General features: G+C 45.5%; 1 protein-coding gene across 3 annotated transcripts in view; it reads right to left on the reverse strand.

Moving 5' to 3' along the window:
* NSF (N-ethylmaleimide sensitive factor, vesicle fusing ATPase) overlaps window positions 1-10,926 on the reverse strand; it is an 84,443-nt gene extending 73,517 nt beyond the window's left edge. Inside the window, exon 1 of one of the 3 annotated variants that reach the window (XM_042787326.1) lies at window positions 10,847-10,926. In XM_042787326.1, the coding sequence (XP_042643260.1) occupies window positions 10,847-10,858 (12 nt within the window). In that variant the 5' untranslated portion in view covers window positions 10,859-10,926. Of the gene's footprint in view, window positions 1-4,953; window positions 4,976-10,846 lie in introns of those variants that run through there. The other 2 variants (XM_042787328.1, XM_032996535.2) reach the window with 2 other exon arrangements.
* Between the last annotated feature and the right edge of the window lie 3,170 nt (window positions 10,927-14,096).

Genomic DNA, 14,096 nt, shown 5'->3' on the forward strand with positions numbered 1-14,096 from the left:
AACCACTAGGGCAGATCCTGCAGCCGACAACGAATGCCATCTGCTGCAGTTACACCGCTGCCAGTGCTAGTTTGAAGGTGACCCATATGCATCTTCACAGGTTGCAGTAACACTCGTGTCCACAATATAGATATATGAGGCTTAAAGTAGCAAAAGAAGTCTTCCCTGCCTCCAGTTATTGTTCTGATTTATGCAAAGAGGACACTCCAAGGACAGCAAAGTTCTAGGGAGGTGACTACAACTGAGACAGAGCCTTTGTTCTAAAGCTTCCCCAGCTAAAGGCATCCATCATCGGTCATGCAGCATCCGCTATTAAATCCATGTCTACACAGAGGTCTACTCCAATATTACTTGTGTTTTCCAAGAGAAAAATGAGACCACATGATGCATTGATAAATCTCATGCTGAAAGACAAATGTGAAGGACCTCACCTTTGGATTTATGACAAAGCAGTAATGTTGCCTCTAATCCTCTGCTACTGAGCTGATGTTAACCATGGAAACCCAGTACCCAGAGGCTCAATGATGCTGATATATTCTACTTTTACAAAGTAAAAGTTGCCTTAAAGAACAAACAGCTTCATAATAGAAACAATCACCATAACATCTGATCTTTCAGAGACTTTTTTTCCAAAGTTCCATGGATTCCAGTTTTCCTCCACAAAAATAGGAAATCAAGTTGTTCTTGCATTTTATGAGAGATCAGCCCAGAAAACAATACTAAGTTATTTGAATATTTTCATACATACATAAACCACACCTTTTGTCCATTTGAATTCCAAAACAAGCATCCAAAGTAAAAGCAAAGCACTGCTGGTTTAAAACATGACTGATGAAAAGAATGAATAATAAAACCTCTGGAATATTACACATTGTACACTACATTACATTCTTCCATAGGCAAGCACATAGTACAAAAGCACAGTTAATATTTGTGAATTGTTAAAGCTGATGATAGAGGAAGCTAAAGAAAAACATCATTTCCCATTACTCAGACCCCATAGGAGATAAGTTGGTGGTACATAATAGAAGTACACTACTACCTGTCATTTGTTACTGAACAGAAGAGTTAAAACATGAAATGCTAAGGCAGAGATGCTCTTCATCTGCAACAGCTTAACTCATTTAATTTCCTAATCCTACCCAAGAGATTATGAAACAGCTTCTATAGCCAAGGCAGGTTTTGTTCTGTGCACCATTTCTGCATGGTCTGTATAAGACAAATATTGTTAAAGTGTTATATGTTTAGATTTTTTTTCTGTGTAAAACATATAGACATATACACACATATATGTATATGCATAAGTACATATATATAATTTCTGTCATGCAGACATTGGCAGACAAGTGTTAGGAAACATGACAACTCTGGGTACTAGACATTGAAATTTCCTCTGTAGAGCCCACTGCCAGATGCATAGAAATGGGGATCTCCACTGAAAAAGCTCTAAGCTCTACTACAGCAGCTGTTCAGCACCACAGTATCTCTAAGCCCAGAGCTTCATCAACCAAAGAGGGCAACAAAGAACCTGGGCAGGAGTTATTCTCAGGAAGGAAGTTTAGTCCATATTTACTAAGGACCGAGCAGATGTGTGCCTGCCCGGTAGCTGTGTGCTAGCATGGCTGCTCAACGGTGTTCGAAGTCAAACACTGACTCACAACTAAAAATCTGCAAATAAAATTAAGTTTCAATACTGGAAGGAAGAATTACAGTATTAAAGGAGCTCTGAAGATAAAACAGGGAACTGAGATGATGATATGCAGACCCTACATTATCCAGGACTATGCTCCTGATGGGAAGCAGACATGCACAAAGCATTGCCTGATACAGCCTGGACCTAAAGATCCAAAGGACCAAGTGACAACAGAATCTGAGATAAACATTGAAACTCCAAACATCAGGAGCACACAGATGACAAACACCAGCACTAGCATGCAGAAAGACGAGCTGCAGCAGAGCTGGGTCAGCAATAGCCTGCGAGAAGGAGACAAATCAAGTTCTCCCAGGACAAGAAAGCCTGAGGAGGATTATGACAACTTTCTCTCTACATACACCATGGAGCTGAAAAACAGAGAGGAAAAACAACTCTACACTAAAAGACAGAAGAAATTAGTATAAAACAATAGCAACACTATCACAGTTACTGGCCAGCAGTTAAGAATGGGTTCCTAAACAGAAGAGGAAACCAGCACTGTAATATCTTAGTGGGAAACAGTAAAGACAAACCAAAATTCCTTTGAAGAAAGCATTCACTAATATTTACAAAAGGACTAAGAACATGATGCCTACATCAGAGACCAGACTCAGCAACAAGAGATGTCGTAAACGCTGTGTTTCTAAAATTTAATAAATAAATAAATAAATAAATAAAATTAAATAAGGAAGTCACTAGTTTGCAGAAGGTTTTTCTGGACATCTCAAAACAATACTTGAATAAAGCTTCCAGAATTCTGCAGTTTCAAGAAGGGATCAAACACCTACAAATAACTTTTCGGAACAATAGGCTTGGCAAAACAGGTTTCCTTTCCAGATCTACCATCACTCAGAGAGCCCTGCTGTGCCCGGCAGGTTAAGCCCACTGTCCCCTTGGAGAAGCAGCCCTGACTGCCCGCTCAGGACCAGCCTTTCCATCTGCTCCATTTGACCTCTAGTTTACTTTGCTGGAAGCTTTTGTTCTTCTTGGGAAGAAGCTGCACTCTCTCTTGATAACAAGCTCATAAACACTAATTTTCTTCTCCTATTAAAAGAATAACACATTAGGAAAGCTAAAATCTCAGAATTAATATTCAAATTTTTGTCAAAGTCAGGGAACTTTGAGCAAGTCAACACCAAGACAGCCCCAATACCAAGTCCAGACGAGAACGACGGGTGAGATGCAACCCTCCTTCCCGCACCCCCGACCATGACCCTCCCACCAGTATGAATCACCTCCCTGCGCTGGCTCAGGCGGCCAAGCAGGCACCAAGGCAAACCCGGATACGCCGCGCACACGCCAGCTGCCGGCTGACACGGAAGCTAAAATGCCTGAAAATAGGAGAGAAGAGTTCACACCACCACCTCCTGAATCAACCAGGGCTGGAAATGAAACAGGGAATGTTTTTCCCCTGCAGTTTCACACCTGCACCACCAGTAACTTTCTTTCTCATCTGATACAAGAGTTATTTACATAAACAAAGAAGGTCAAGCCCAATCATCAGTGGGGATTAGCAATACAGACACCCACTGGTCTTCACTGACCGTTCATTATATACAATCTACGCTTAACACAATTTCCATTTTCCTTCTCCAAGAACAGGTATGTGTCCCTCTCATAGCCTGGGCAGTAATCTAGAAATTACTTCCGCCTTAGCACATGAAAGACACTTTATTAGGACAGAAGTGCCAAACTTAGCAATTAGACGCTATTGTTTTTAAGGGTGGTGACCGCTGCTTACCCTTTGCTTGCAAAGTTTACAGCCAAATGAATTCAGTTCTGTAATGGAGCTTGGTAACTCCAACACCATTTTACCCAGTGCAGTTAAGAAGATATTTTTAAGAAGCAGCTTTGGAAATTTGGCTGTACTGTTTCCACCATTTTGCAAAGTTATCAGAAACACCATTTACAGTTCCGAGACCGAAGGATCTGCCTGATGTAAAAGAGCAGAAGAAACAAGCGCACTGAAGGAGAAATTCTACAAGCTACTAGTATCATGTAGCCTCTATATTCTAATTAAACAGCTTGCTCTGCCCACAGATGTCATTCTCCACACCAGTTCTTTACAATATTATTAGTAAAGGGATTTCAGAAAATATATCTGTACCTGTGCAGCTGTGTCATGTAACTGGGAAGCTGTTTCCTGACAGTTTAGTGTGAACATCAACTCCACCTTCCAGTTAAGCAGTAATGACCCAGAATATGTGCGCTTGTAATTAACACATCCATTTTTGGAGTGGATGTTGCCTCACATTTCTTCCACAAGCCAAGATGATCAACCATTTAATTACAAGAAATTGCTACTTGTTGTGTTTCATCTAAACCTCTTTTAAAAATGATTAAAGGAATGAAACATCACACAACCATGTCTAAGATGTTAGCCTAGGATACAAGTCACAGGATTTTGACACACAAGCCGTGAGGACACCTAATGGATGCAAATTTCTTCCCGTTTATTTTGAAAAGTTACCCAACAGCAAAAGGGATGAGGTTAAAAATACCCCCTTAAACTTGGAATTTGCCTTATGAAACCCTGAGATGATGCTGTCCCTGCATATTTGTAACTCACCCCACCACTGATGGGCTGCATCTGGCACTAAACCTCTCCAAGACAATGACTAATGTACCAAATGCCACCCAGTTACAAGCAGTTTGTGTTTAACAAGATGCAATCCCTTGCAAGTATTTCTATATTTTCTACAGAAAAAGCATGTAATGTAACTTGACACAACTCTAGGGCATAAATTACTCCAGATTTTTTGATAGAAGGTCATTGTTTTATTGCATCCCAGGAGACAAGAGAAACATGTCAAATCTTTTTATGCTGCAAACATTTGACCTTCCTGAACTGAGTATCTGACATACATACACAGGAAAGAGCACACCAGAGCAGCAGCAGGGCAAGAGAGTGCCTGAAGAACTATATATTCAGCCTTGATTTAACAAGCAGTAGTATTATCAGTTGGCTCAAATGCAGAGTATTAGGATACTGTGTTGAAAGCTTTTCTATGAACTGTGGCAACGGTGTTCCTTGCTTGAATTTTTCTGTTCACAGATCTTCTCCAACACAACTCTCCAATTCCTGGAGGCCAAAAAAACTTCTGAAGATGGCCAGTGTGGAAATTTAGTCACAAAACTCCAGTCACTGCCATAGAACTTCCTTGATTTGAGACAGCATCCTGACAGGTACATGAATGACTGAATCATGAACAGACCACACTCTGAACCTCGTCTTTTGAAAAAATATTGAACTTACTAACATCATCACTATCTGTCACACTGCTCCGGGGTCAGTTAGCACTCAGTGCACTAGCTCTTACTAAAGCTTGACTTCTCTCACACTTCTGAGTGTACTCATAGCCACAAATTCCTGCATGAAAAAAAAGATCAAAACATGACATAAGGACCTATATTTTAGCTTTCAAGGGGTTTTGTACTTGTTCACGTAAAGAAAGGAATCAATTATACTTTTATTCCACTGGAAACCATGTCCTGCCTGGTGGGTAATTTAGCAAAATATCACTATTTTCTAAGGATTGGTTTTCTGTGGACTCAAGCAGATCTGATTTTATGACAGAACTTCCTCCAAATTCATAGCTAGGGCATCCCCTAAACCACAGGGTCTTCTCTTGAATGGCCTCTGTGCTCTAAGGTACAGGTCACAGAACAGAGGATAGGAAGAAAGATCTTGCTGTGCCGTAGGGGAAAAAAATAAAAGCAATATTTATGAAAATCACACTTGAAATGATCCTCAAAAGCATTCTTTGATTTTTACAGATTTTTCCTACTAAGAAAAATTCTTAACAAAATATAGTCCAACTGGCCTGTCCATGTTAAGAAAAGAGGTATGATATGCCAGCACCCCCAAAACTGAAGATGGAGAGGCAGCACTAACATCTCCCTACTGCATTGTCTTTTTAGGCACAAACTTTGGGCACACTGCTTCTGCAAGACTAAGCAACAAATTAATCAAAGATTACAAGGGTCTGATATCCCATGCCCACAAGCATTCACATGGTCACATGGTTGTCAGAGTTTTATTCTAAGTAATTTAGCATGGGTTTTTATAATGCAGAAGTCCTATAAGAAGGGTACAAATCTATCTGTGATGATTTCAAAAGACAAGTACACAGCTGCAGAAGCGATTTCAGAAAGACAAATTCAGATTTAGTTTTCTCCCATTTCCCTAAATATTAGTAAAAACCTATTTCTTCATATTACATATTAAGAAACACTACAAAAAGATAAGTGATGTGTCCTGGTTTCAGCTGGGACAGAGTTAATTTTCTTCCGAGTCACTGGTACAGTGATGTATTTTGGATTTAATGTGAGAATAAAACACTGATGTTTTAGTTGTTGCTGAGCAGTGCTTATCCTAAGTTAAGGATTTTTCAATTTCCCGTGCTCTGCCAGTGAGGGGGTGCACAAGAGGCCAGGAGAGCTGACCTCAACTAGCCAAAGGGCTATTCCATGGCATAGGACATCATGGTCAGTATATGAACTGGGGGGAGTTTGCCAGGAAGTTTGCTCACTGCTCGGGCATCGGTCAGTGGGTGGTGAGCAACTCCAATGTGCATTACTTGTCTTTTCTGGGATTTTATTTCTCTTTTTGTTATACTCCTTTTCATACTATTATTATATTATTATTATAGTTTACTTCAGTTTAGTTATTAAACCATTCTTATCTAAACCCGTGAGTTTTACTTTTTTTTTTTATCCTCCTCCACACCCCAGTGGGAGGGGAGAGGAGTGAGCAAGAAACAGAGTGGTGCTAAGTTGCCAGCTGGGGTTAAACCCTGATATGATAATGGAAGGATCTGTACCACAATGCAAGAAAGAACTAAGTTAATTCACAAATGTTCCTCTAGTTGCCTGATGATGCCTGTATCTGTGAAGGCTGATTCCATATGTTAGCAGAAATCAGACTTTACAGTTTTAACTCAGAAACATAAAATCCAACCCTTGTTATTTCAGTTTCTACCAAACTATCCAACCTAAAACTGCCCTGGGATTGACTATAAGAACAAGAGAGCATATGTTAGTCCAGCAATGTCTTCAGCACCACAGACTACCAAGGGACACAGTCTGTCCTTCACCACCACTCCTCCCACTACTGCTACACTCAATTTGACAGTTGATTTCACCAGATGTCGGCAATACATGTTCTGCTCAAGTCACAGGCTCTTCTAGAGGAGTTACTGCACAGTTCTGCAAGGTAAACCAACATCTATTAGTACCTGAGCAGAGCCTAAATCATTTCCAATACAGAGTGAAACTCTTCTGAGAAGCAAACATGTGAGTGTCTCCTACCACTGGGCTAATGGTAATACCACTCCAAATGAGTCTCAAATAGCAAATAAAGAAAAATTAAGGTGTTACACCATGTTAAACAGACATTATTTCTAATCATCATGGACTGTTAAACAAGTTGCAGCTATTACAAAACTTCAATATTCCTTGAAGAAAAACACAACAGTCTCTCTGATAGGGGATCATCACCAACATCCATGCTACCAAATCAACATTCAGCACACATGATTTCCTCTTTGAAGAAAGTCAGACCTCCTGACAGAGCACAAGAGTAAAGCTGCAGCCACGCAGACATTCTTTATTTCCTACACCACTTCTCTATGTAGCTCCCCAATCTGGTACAGTACAAGCAGAAGCACAGCTTGCTCTGGATCAACAGCTCAACACTGGCTGGAACAAGGCAAAGAAATCACCCGGCCTTTCTACATCCTTTTGAGAACCAGTTCCTAATGAGGTTCAAATCAGTTAGCTACAGACAACACCAGTTAACTTCCAGAGGTCCAATCTTAGGACAAGGGATCCGTAACCAACTACGGACACAGCTAGACAGCTTTACACCATTCCCTCCCTCTTCTGTAGGAAACGATGGCTGATGTCTTGGCAAGACTCAGTGCTCTGTTTGCATGCCTAACGATTATCATGCAGAGAGAGATACAGAATAAATTATAAGAGAAACAGCCATTATTTCTAATCATCATAATCTATTTTTCCTGTAAACTTCAATCACCGTTAATCACCATCTCTTCCTTGTGACTGAGGAAACCCAAGGCAATTAAGAGAGTAGAGTAATATAACTGAAACAGCACTAGACAATTAATAAGATTTGACTTATCATTTGTCTAAATTATTTTAAATGTTACTAGGAGTTTTAAGATTTTGTCTCTCTTCTACATCAGGAAAGCTATTCACTTCTCTCTGCAGAAGTACACATACGCAAATCAAATCACATGAGTCTAAAAGAGACTAAGCCCTAAACTGCATTGCAGGCCATTTTTTCAGGCCAGAAGCAGTCACTGAAGCTTCCTCTACCCATTCTCACAGTTTAAGCACCTTTTAAAAACACTAACAACAGAATAGCATCAGTATTCCAGTACCAGACTCACCTGTTGTACCTAGAGATATCACATATCTCCATCCTCCTACCTACTATTCCTTATTTATACAGACAAGGATCACAATAACTCCGATGTCACATCCAAAACGCGTGCTGTTGCTTGCTCACCCTGAACTCCACATCCGTTTCAGAGCTGCTGCTATCCCACATGCAAGCCGGAGGGAGCAGGCAACTCGTTTGTTAATTTACATTAACAGCATTCAACACACTGCAAGATTGGATCAAGCTCAGAAAATGGCACTGAACATTTTGCTTAAGAACTCTCTTCACAGCATGAAATAATCTGATAATTCTGCAAGAATCATATTTGCAGATAAATCATGAAAACACGGAATAGTAAGAAGCTTCCTGGTAACCCAAGGAAAGGATCGCCCATGCAAATTGCCAGATTACAAGGTAACTAAGCTCCAATCTTTATCTTAAATTTGCATAATTTTCCCCCCTTTCCTCCACCAGGCTTTCAAGTTGGCTAAATAAAGGCATGTTTTTTAAGGTGTTTAGTAACACAAAAGCTCCCAGCAGCAAGAAAAAGTTGGGGCTGAGCCCTCTACTTCCTCCCCACACCTCCAGTCACCACCTCCAGCACTCAAACCATTCACTAAGCCTTTCCAGCACAGAAGGGTAACTGAAAACTAACTCATCAAACTACACAGATAGTCTTCTCCATCAACTTCGCATACTGAAAAGACTCAGGAGAACAAGTGAGTAGGGAGCAAGACAAGATCACTGCAGCCAGATTGGTTTAAGCTGCAAGGAGTCTCAGAATAACATTCATTATGGCCAAAATGATCTTACCACCGATGAAAGCACTGGGCTCCCACTTCTGGCAACAAAAAGCTGAAAAAAAGCAAGTCAAAACACAGAGATTTCTCCTGGATTAACTGCAAAGGGTGAGATGAAGAAAACGGGTACAAGGAAGAAAGTGAGACCACATATCTAAAGCAGGGTCAGAAGAAAAGCTCTTAACAAAGAGAAACCGCAAAAGGTGATTTTTTTTCTCAATTAATCAGCAGCAGTTTAGAACTAACACTTAAGTGGATCTGCTCACCTCTGACGCACAGCTCATCACTGGGCCAAATTTCTCACCACTGCTCTAACCTCCACTGCTCTGCATCACACCACTGCACCATCTGTCATTGCATCCACCAGACAAACCATAATACAAAAAAACTGTGAGAAAACCTATTGCCCAAGATCTCGATCACTGAATTGTTTGGCCAAGACAGAATATTTCAGCCTGAAGCAGACATTAATGAAAAATGTGACTTTTACAAGCTGATATCCAGCAGAGCATGACTGAGCTCATAGAAAAGAGAAGAGCAATCTTAACTGCATCTTGCAGCACTTGGAGACGGACACCTGAAAACACAGAGGATGTACAAGGCACAGCAAAAAGTGATTTGACAGACAAGACTGTTACTTCACATTTTAAGGCCTTTTTGGTCACTTGCTGATGTTATTTAAGAGATACAAATAAGGAAATTTAAATTTTTTCAATAAATACAGGGAAAAAAAAACCATTCACAACCCTTAAGGTGTGTTTTAACACAACATAGTTTGGACCTACATCACAGCATGGTGCTTGGCTACTGCCCACAAGGCAGTGAAATCTGTAGGGCCTCGAAGAGCCCTACAAACCTGTCCCACATCCCACAGTGCTGAGGCATCACCAGGGCCTCAGAGCACCTTTTGGGGACTCTAAAATCCTGCCACAATGGGGTTACCCCAGCCTCATGGTGGCCCCTCAGGGAATCCCACAATCCTGCCCTACATCCCTGAGCATCAAGGAGTCATCCCACTCTCACAGCATCCTTAGAGGCCTCTGCCACACAACCCATGAGGAGAGGGGTCACCACAGCCTCACAACACACCTAGGGCACCCTAAAATCCTGCCCTGATCCCCATAGGACCCGAGGGCTGCTGCAGCCTCACTGCATCCTTAGGGAATCCTAAATACTGCCAGCAGCACCAAGGGATCACTAGGACTTCACAGCACTCTTAGAGGACCCCATGATCCTACCCCACACCCCATAGGGAGAAGGGTCACCCCAGGCTCATGGTGCTCCTGAGGGAGCCTTAGAAGCTCACCCCACAGTACCAAGGGGTCACCACAGCCTCACAGCAGCCCTAGGTCACCCTAAAATCCTGTCCTGCATCCCACAGGGCCACTGCAACCTCACAACACCCTGAGGGAACCCTAAATCCTGCTTCACAACCACAGAGAGAGTGGTCACCCTGGTCCCACAGCGCTCCTTGGGGTATCCCACAGCCCTGTCCCACACCCCACGTCACTAAGAGGCCACCTCGGCCTCACAGCATCCCTGGGAGACCCTAAAATCCTGCCCCACAGGGTTAGGGGTCACCCTGGCCTCACAGTGCTCCTGAGGGAACCCTGCAGTCCTGTCCCACGCGCCACATCACCAAGGGACCACCTCAGCCTCACGGCGCCCCTGAGAGACTCTCCAGGGGGAGAAGGGCCACCCCGGCCCCAGCACCCTCAGGGGACCCCGCACCACTGGGAGGGGGTCACCACAGCCCCACAGCGCACTCGGGGGACCCCCCACCCCCAGGGCTGAACGATCACGCCGGCAGGGGGGCTGCGAGAAGCCATCGAACCACCGCGGTGCCCAGCAAGGAGCAAAAGCAGGACATGGGGGGACAGCGGCGAGGCCGGGCCGGGCAGGAAGGGTCCGTGTCCGTCCCCATTTCCCGCCCCCCCCGCAACTTACCCGCCCCGCCATCTTGCCGCTGCGCCCAGCCCGCAGCGCCGCGCCAGCCGCAGCCACGCTCCCGCCACGCAGCCTCCAGGGGGCGGCGCAGCGCAGGCGCCGCGGCGGGGCTGGGCGGGGTCTCCGGGGCCGCGGGGGTGATGCCCCCTGCGCGGCCGGCGGCCTCGGATTGGCCGCTCCGCCCGCCGCGCCCAGGCACAGACGGTTGCCTCCCGGTGCCGCCCGCCTCTCATTGGCCTAGCAGCAGGGAGGGGGAGGGCGTTCTGCTGTACGTCATCTGGGAGCGCGGTTGGGATTGGGTCGGGCGCGGGTGGTGTGGGCGGAGCCGCGGCTCCCCTCACGGCGGGCGGGACTGGGCGGTAGCAGCGCCTTGAGGGGACCGAGCCGCGGTACCGCGGCCGGGCGGGGGACCCTGGCTGTGTCCCGGCCTGGGGGCCGGCGGGTGAGGCTCGGCCCCGGGGGAAGGGGCGCCCGGCCCGGGTGTGAGGGGCGGGTGGGGACCGGCTTCCAGGCAGAGCCCCGCCAGCAGCGGGACTGGCCTCAGCAGCGGCTTGGAGACCCCTCGCGCCTCTGCGCCGCTGAGCATGGAGTCCAAAACAGCGTCCAGCGAGGAGGTTTATAGTGATTTGTGGGAAGGAAAAAAAAAAAAAAAAAAAAAGACTTTAAACCTGTTGAACTGCTCCAAATAGGCAGTGCATCAATATAGCAGTTATTTTAAATGGGCTGCGCTGGCCTCCTCTGATAGTGCATCCAATGGCTTACCTTTTTTTCTGAAGTAGATTTCCATTCAACAGCATCAGGCTTATACCAGCAGCATGTTTACGCTTTGTGCTACAAATTACTGTTGTTTGGGAGCATGTTGGAGAATGGCTCAGAGACAAGGGTCCTGTGCCTTTAGCCAGTAGATTGTAAGCCTGCATGCCTAAGTTGTGCCTTGTCATGTATTAAGAAAATCTTTGAGTGAACGTTGGCGCAGGTTCTGCTCCTACAAAAAGAAAAAGGGGGAATTGTTGGAGAATGGCTCAGAGACAAGGGTCCTGAGCCCACCGAGCAATTGTATGATCAGAGCCTGCTCTAGCTGCTGATGCTGAGCCTCACTAGGGTTTGCCTGCAGCTGCTCGCAGCTGCTGATACAGGAGGAATGTCAAGGACGCTTCAGCCCTGTGTACCGTGGTGTGTCGAAAACAGGTTAAGGGGAATTAGGAATAGTGGTCTGAGAAACCCAGTGTTATGATAACGGTGGTCTGAGAAACATTGTGTTACGGTACTGTCGTGTATCGAAAACAAGTCAAGAGGAATTAGAAATAGTAGCATGAGAAACTTAGTATTATGAGAAACTTGTGCTGTAAACTAACTGCAAGTAGGTGGACCGTGCGAATACGACCCTCAGAGCTTAAGCCAATCAGCTAGTGACTAGTAGGCATAATTAGTAGAAGGATTATAAAAAGCTGTAACAAAAATCAATAAACGGAAGCACACTTTATCACTCATACTGAGTCGGCTACGTTCTTCCTCCTTGGCTGGGTCCTCGGCTCGCCCAGCCCGGCAGGAGCATGAAAATCAGATAATGGGAGCATAGAGCTGCTACTCGGGTCTCTCAGCACATACCAAAATCTGGAGTTAACTGTTCTTTGGTGAGGAGGGCTCGGGACTTCCAAAACCTGTTGTTAGGCCTTCACTTATGGCGTGGGTGTCTTCTGCTCCTCAGAGCTTTTGCTGCTGCGTGGAGCTGGCGTAGCCTGGTCCCATTTGAGCACTTAATGTTTGCAGCCAGACTTCTGGATATGGATCTGTATGTGGGCCCACACCTGGGATTTGGTTGAAATAGTGTTTTAGGAGCAACAGATCGTATTGGATAAACTGTGTCTTGCTGAGAGACAGAAATAGCTTGTTCACAGAGCTGTGTCCTCCTGTGTACTGTTCTATGGGAGAATGAAATTCCAATTACAGCCTTCAGTCTTGACTTTGCTTTGAGGGAGGAAGGCAGCAAACACTTGGACTCCAAAGCAAGGTTCAGTATGTCTCCACTGCCAACCTCAACAGCCTGGAAATCAATTCAGGGAGCAAGCTTTTAACGCTTTAGCAACCTGTCACATCAGGTTCCTGCACAGAGCTTTTACAACATAATAAAATATTGATTTTAACTGCTGGTTTGCTGCCTTGAACAGGTAGCAATGTCAACTGTAACACTGAGAGGAATGCCAAGTTCATGGAAAACTGAGGGAGCCACTTTAATACAGTGGGTCAAAGTGGTCAACACCTCAGGCCACGCGTGTACCTTGGTGTAGAGTATGAGTACAGGACCCGGTGAATAAAGAAATAGAGTCAATACCTAAATCTTGTGGGCACATCTAAACTGCAAGAATTCGGTTTCCCCCAGCGAGACTGTGTTCTTCCTGCTTGCACAGAAGCTGAGCAGAGTTTCTCTGTCTATGTCCCTTCCTCAACAGAAATCACTTGCACTGGGAAAACACCTCTAAAAAGTGGATGTTAAATATTGCAAATAACCCCTTTGCATTTTCCTCTGCAGTTGGTAAAGGTTGGTCTGGCCTTGGAGGGTCATCCCTGGAGGAGGCAGTGGCTGCTGCTGCACCCCCAGCAGAAGCTCTCGCTGAATGATACAATTTGGGGGGATTCTCAGGGCTCTGAGCTTCCCAAATCTCTCTGCTGCGGGACCTTGAAGGAGTCTCTTGCAGAAACAAATGCAAGAAATACAAGCTCTGAATCTGTAGTTGAGGGGACAGCAAGGGCGGAGGGGCCGCACTCCCCCACCTTTTACCATTTCAAAGAGGGGGGGAGAAGCAAAGCTCCCCAAACTGAACAGAGATTGCACCGGTTCCTCTTCAGATGCAGGACCAAAGGGGACACCAGCCCACCCCCGCTCAGACCCGAGCTCCAGCTGCAACTCCTCAGCCTGGGGGACAGGACTGCACCCCGAGGAGCTTTGGCCAGCACCAGGACACGTCCCAGCGCTCTGCCCCGCAGCCAGCCCCTCCTGGAGCAGGGGCCGCTGCACCTACAGAGTCCAGAGCTTCACTGCTGACCCCTCCACGCACCCGTGATCTCCTGGAGTGAAACCTCGGGCTTGCAGCAGACACAACATCTGCACCCTGAACCCCCCGGGGCGGGCAGAGCACCCGCACACCGGGCAGGATCCATCCCCCCAGGCTCGCCCCACTGACCTCCCCGTGAACCTGCCGGCTGCCAGCACGGAAGGGAGTGAGGGCTGGAGGCCAGCCAGCGCGGGGAA

This window comes from Tyto alba, unplaced genomic scaffold (genome assembly GCF_018691265.1).
Source record: "Tyto alba isolate M040663 unplaced genomic scaffold, T.alba_DEE_v4.0 Super-Scaffold_12, whole genome shotgun sequence".
NCBI lineage: Eukaryota > Metazoa > Chordata > Aves > Strigiformes > Tytonidae > Tyto > Tyto alba.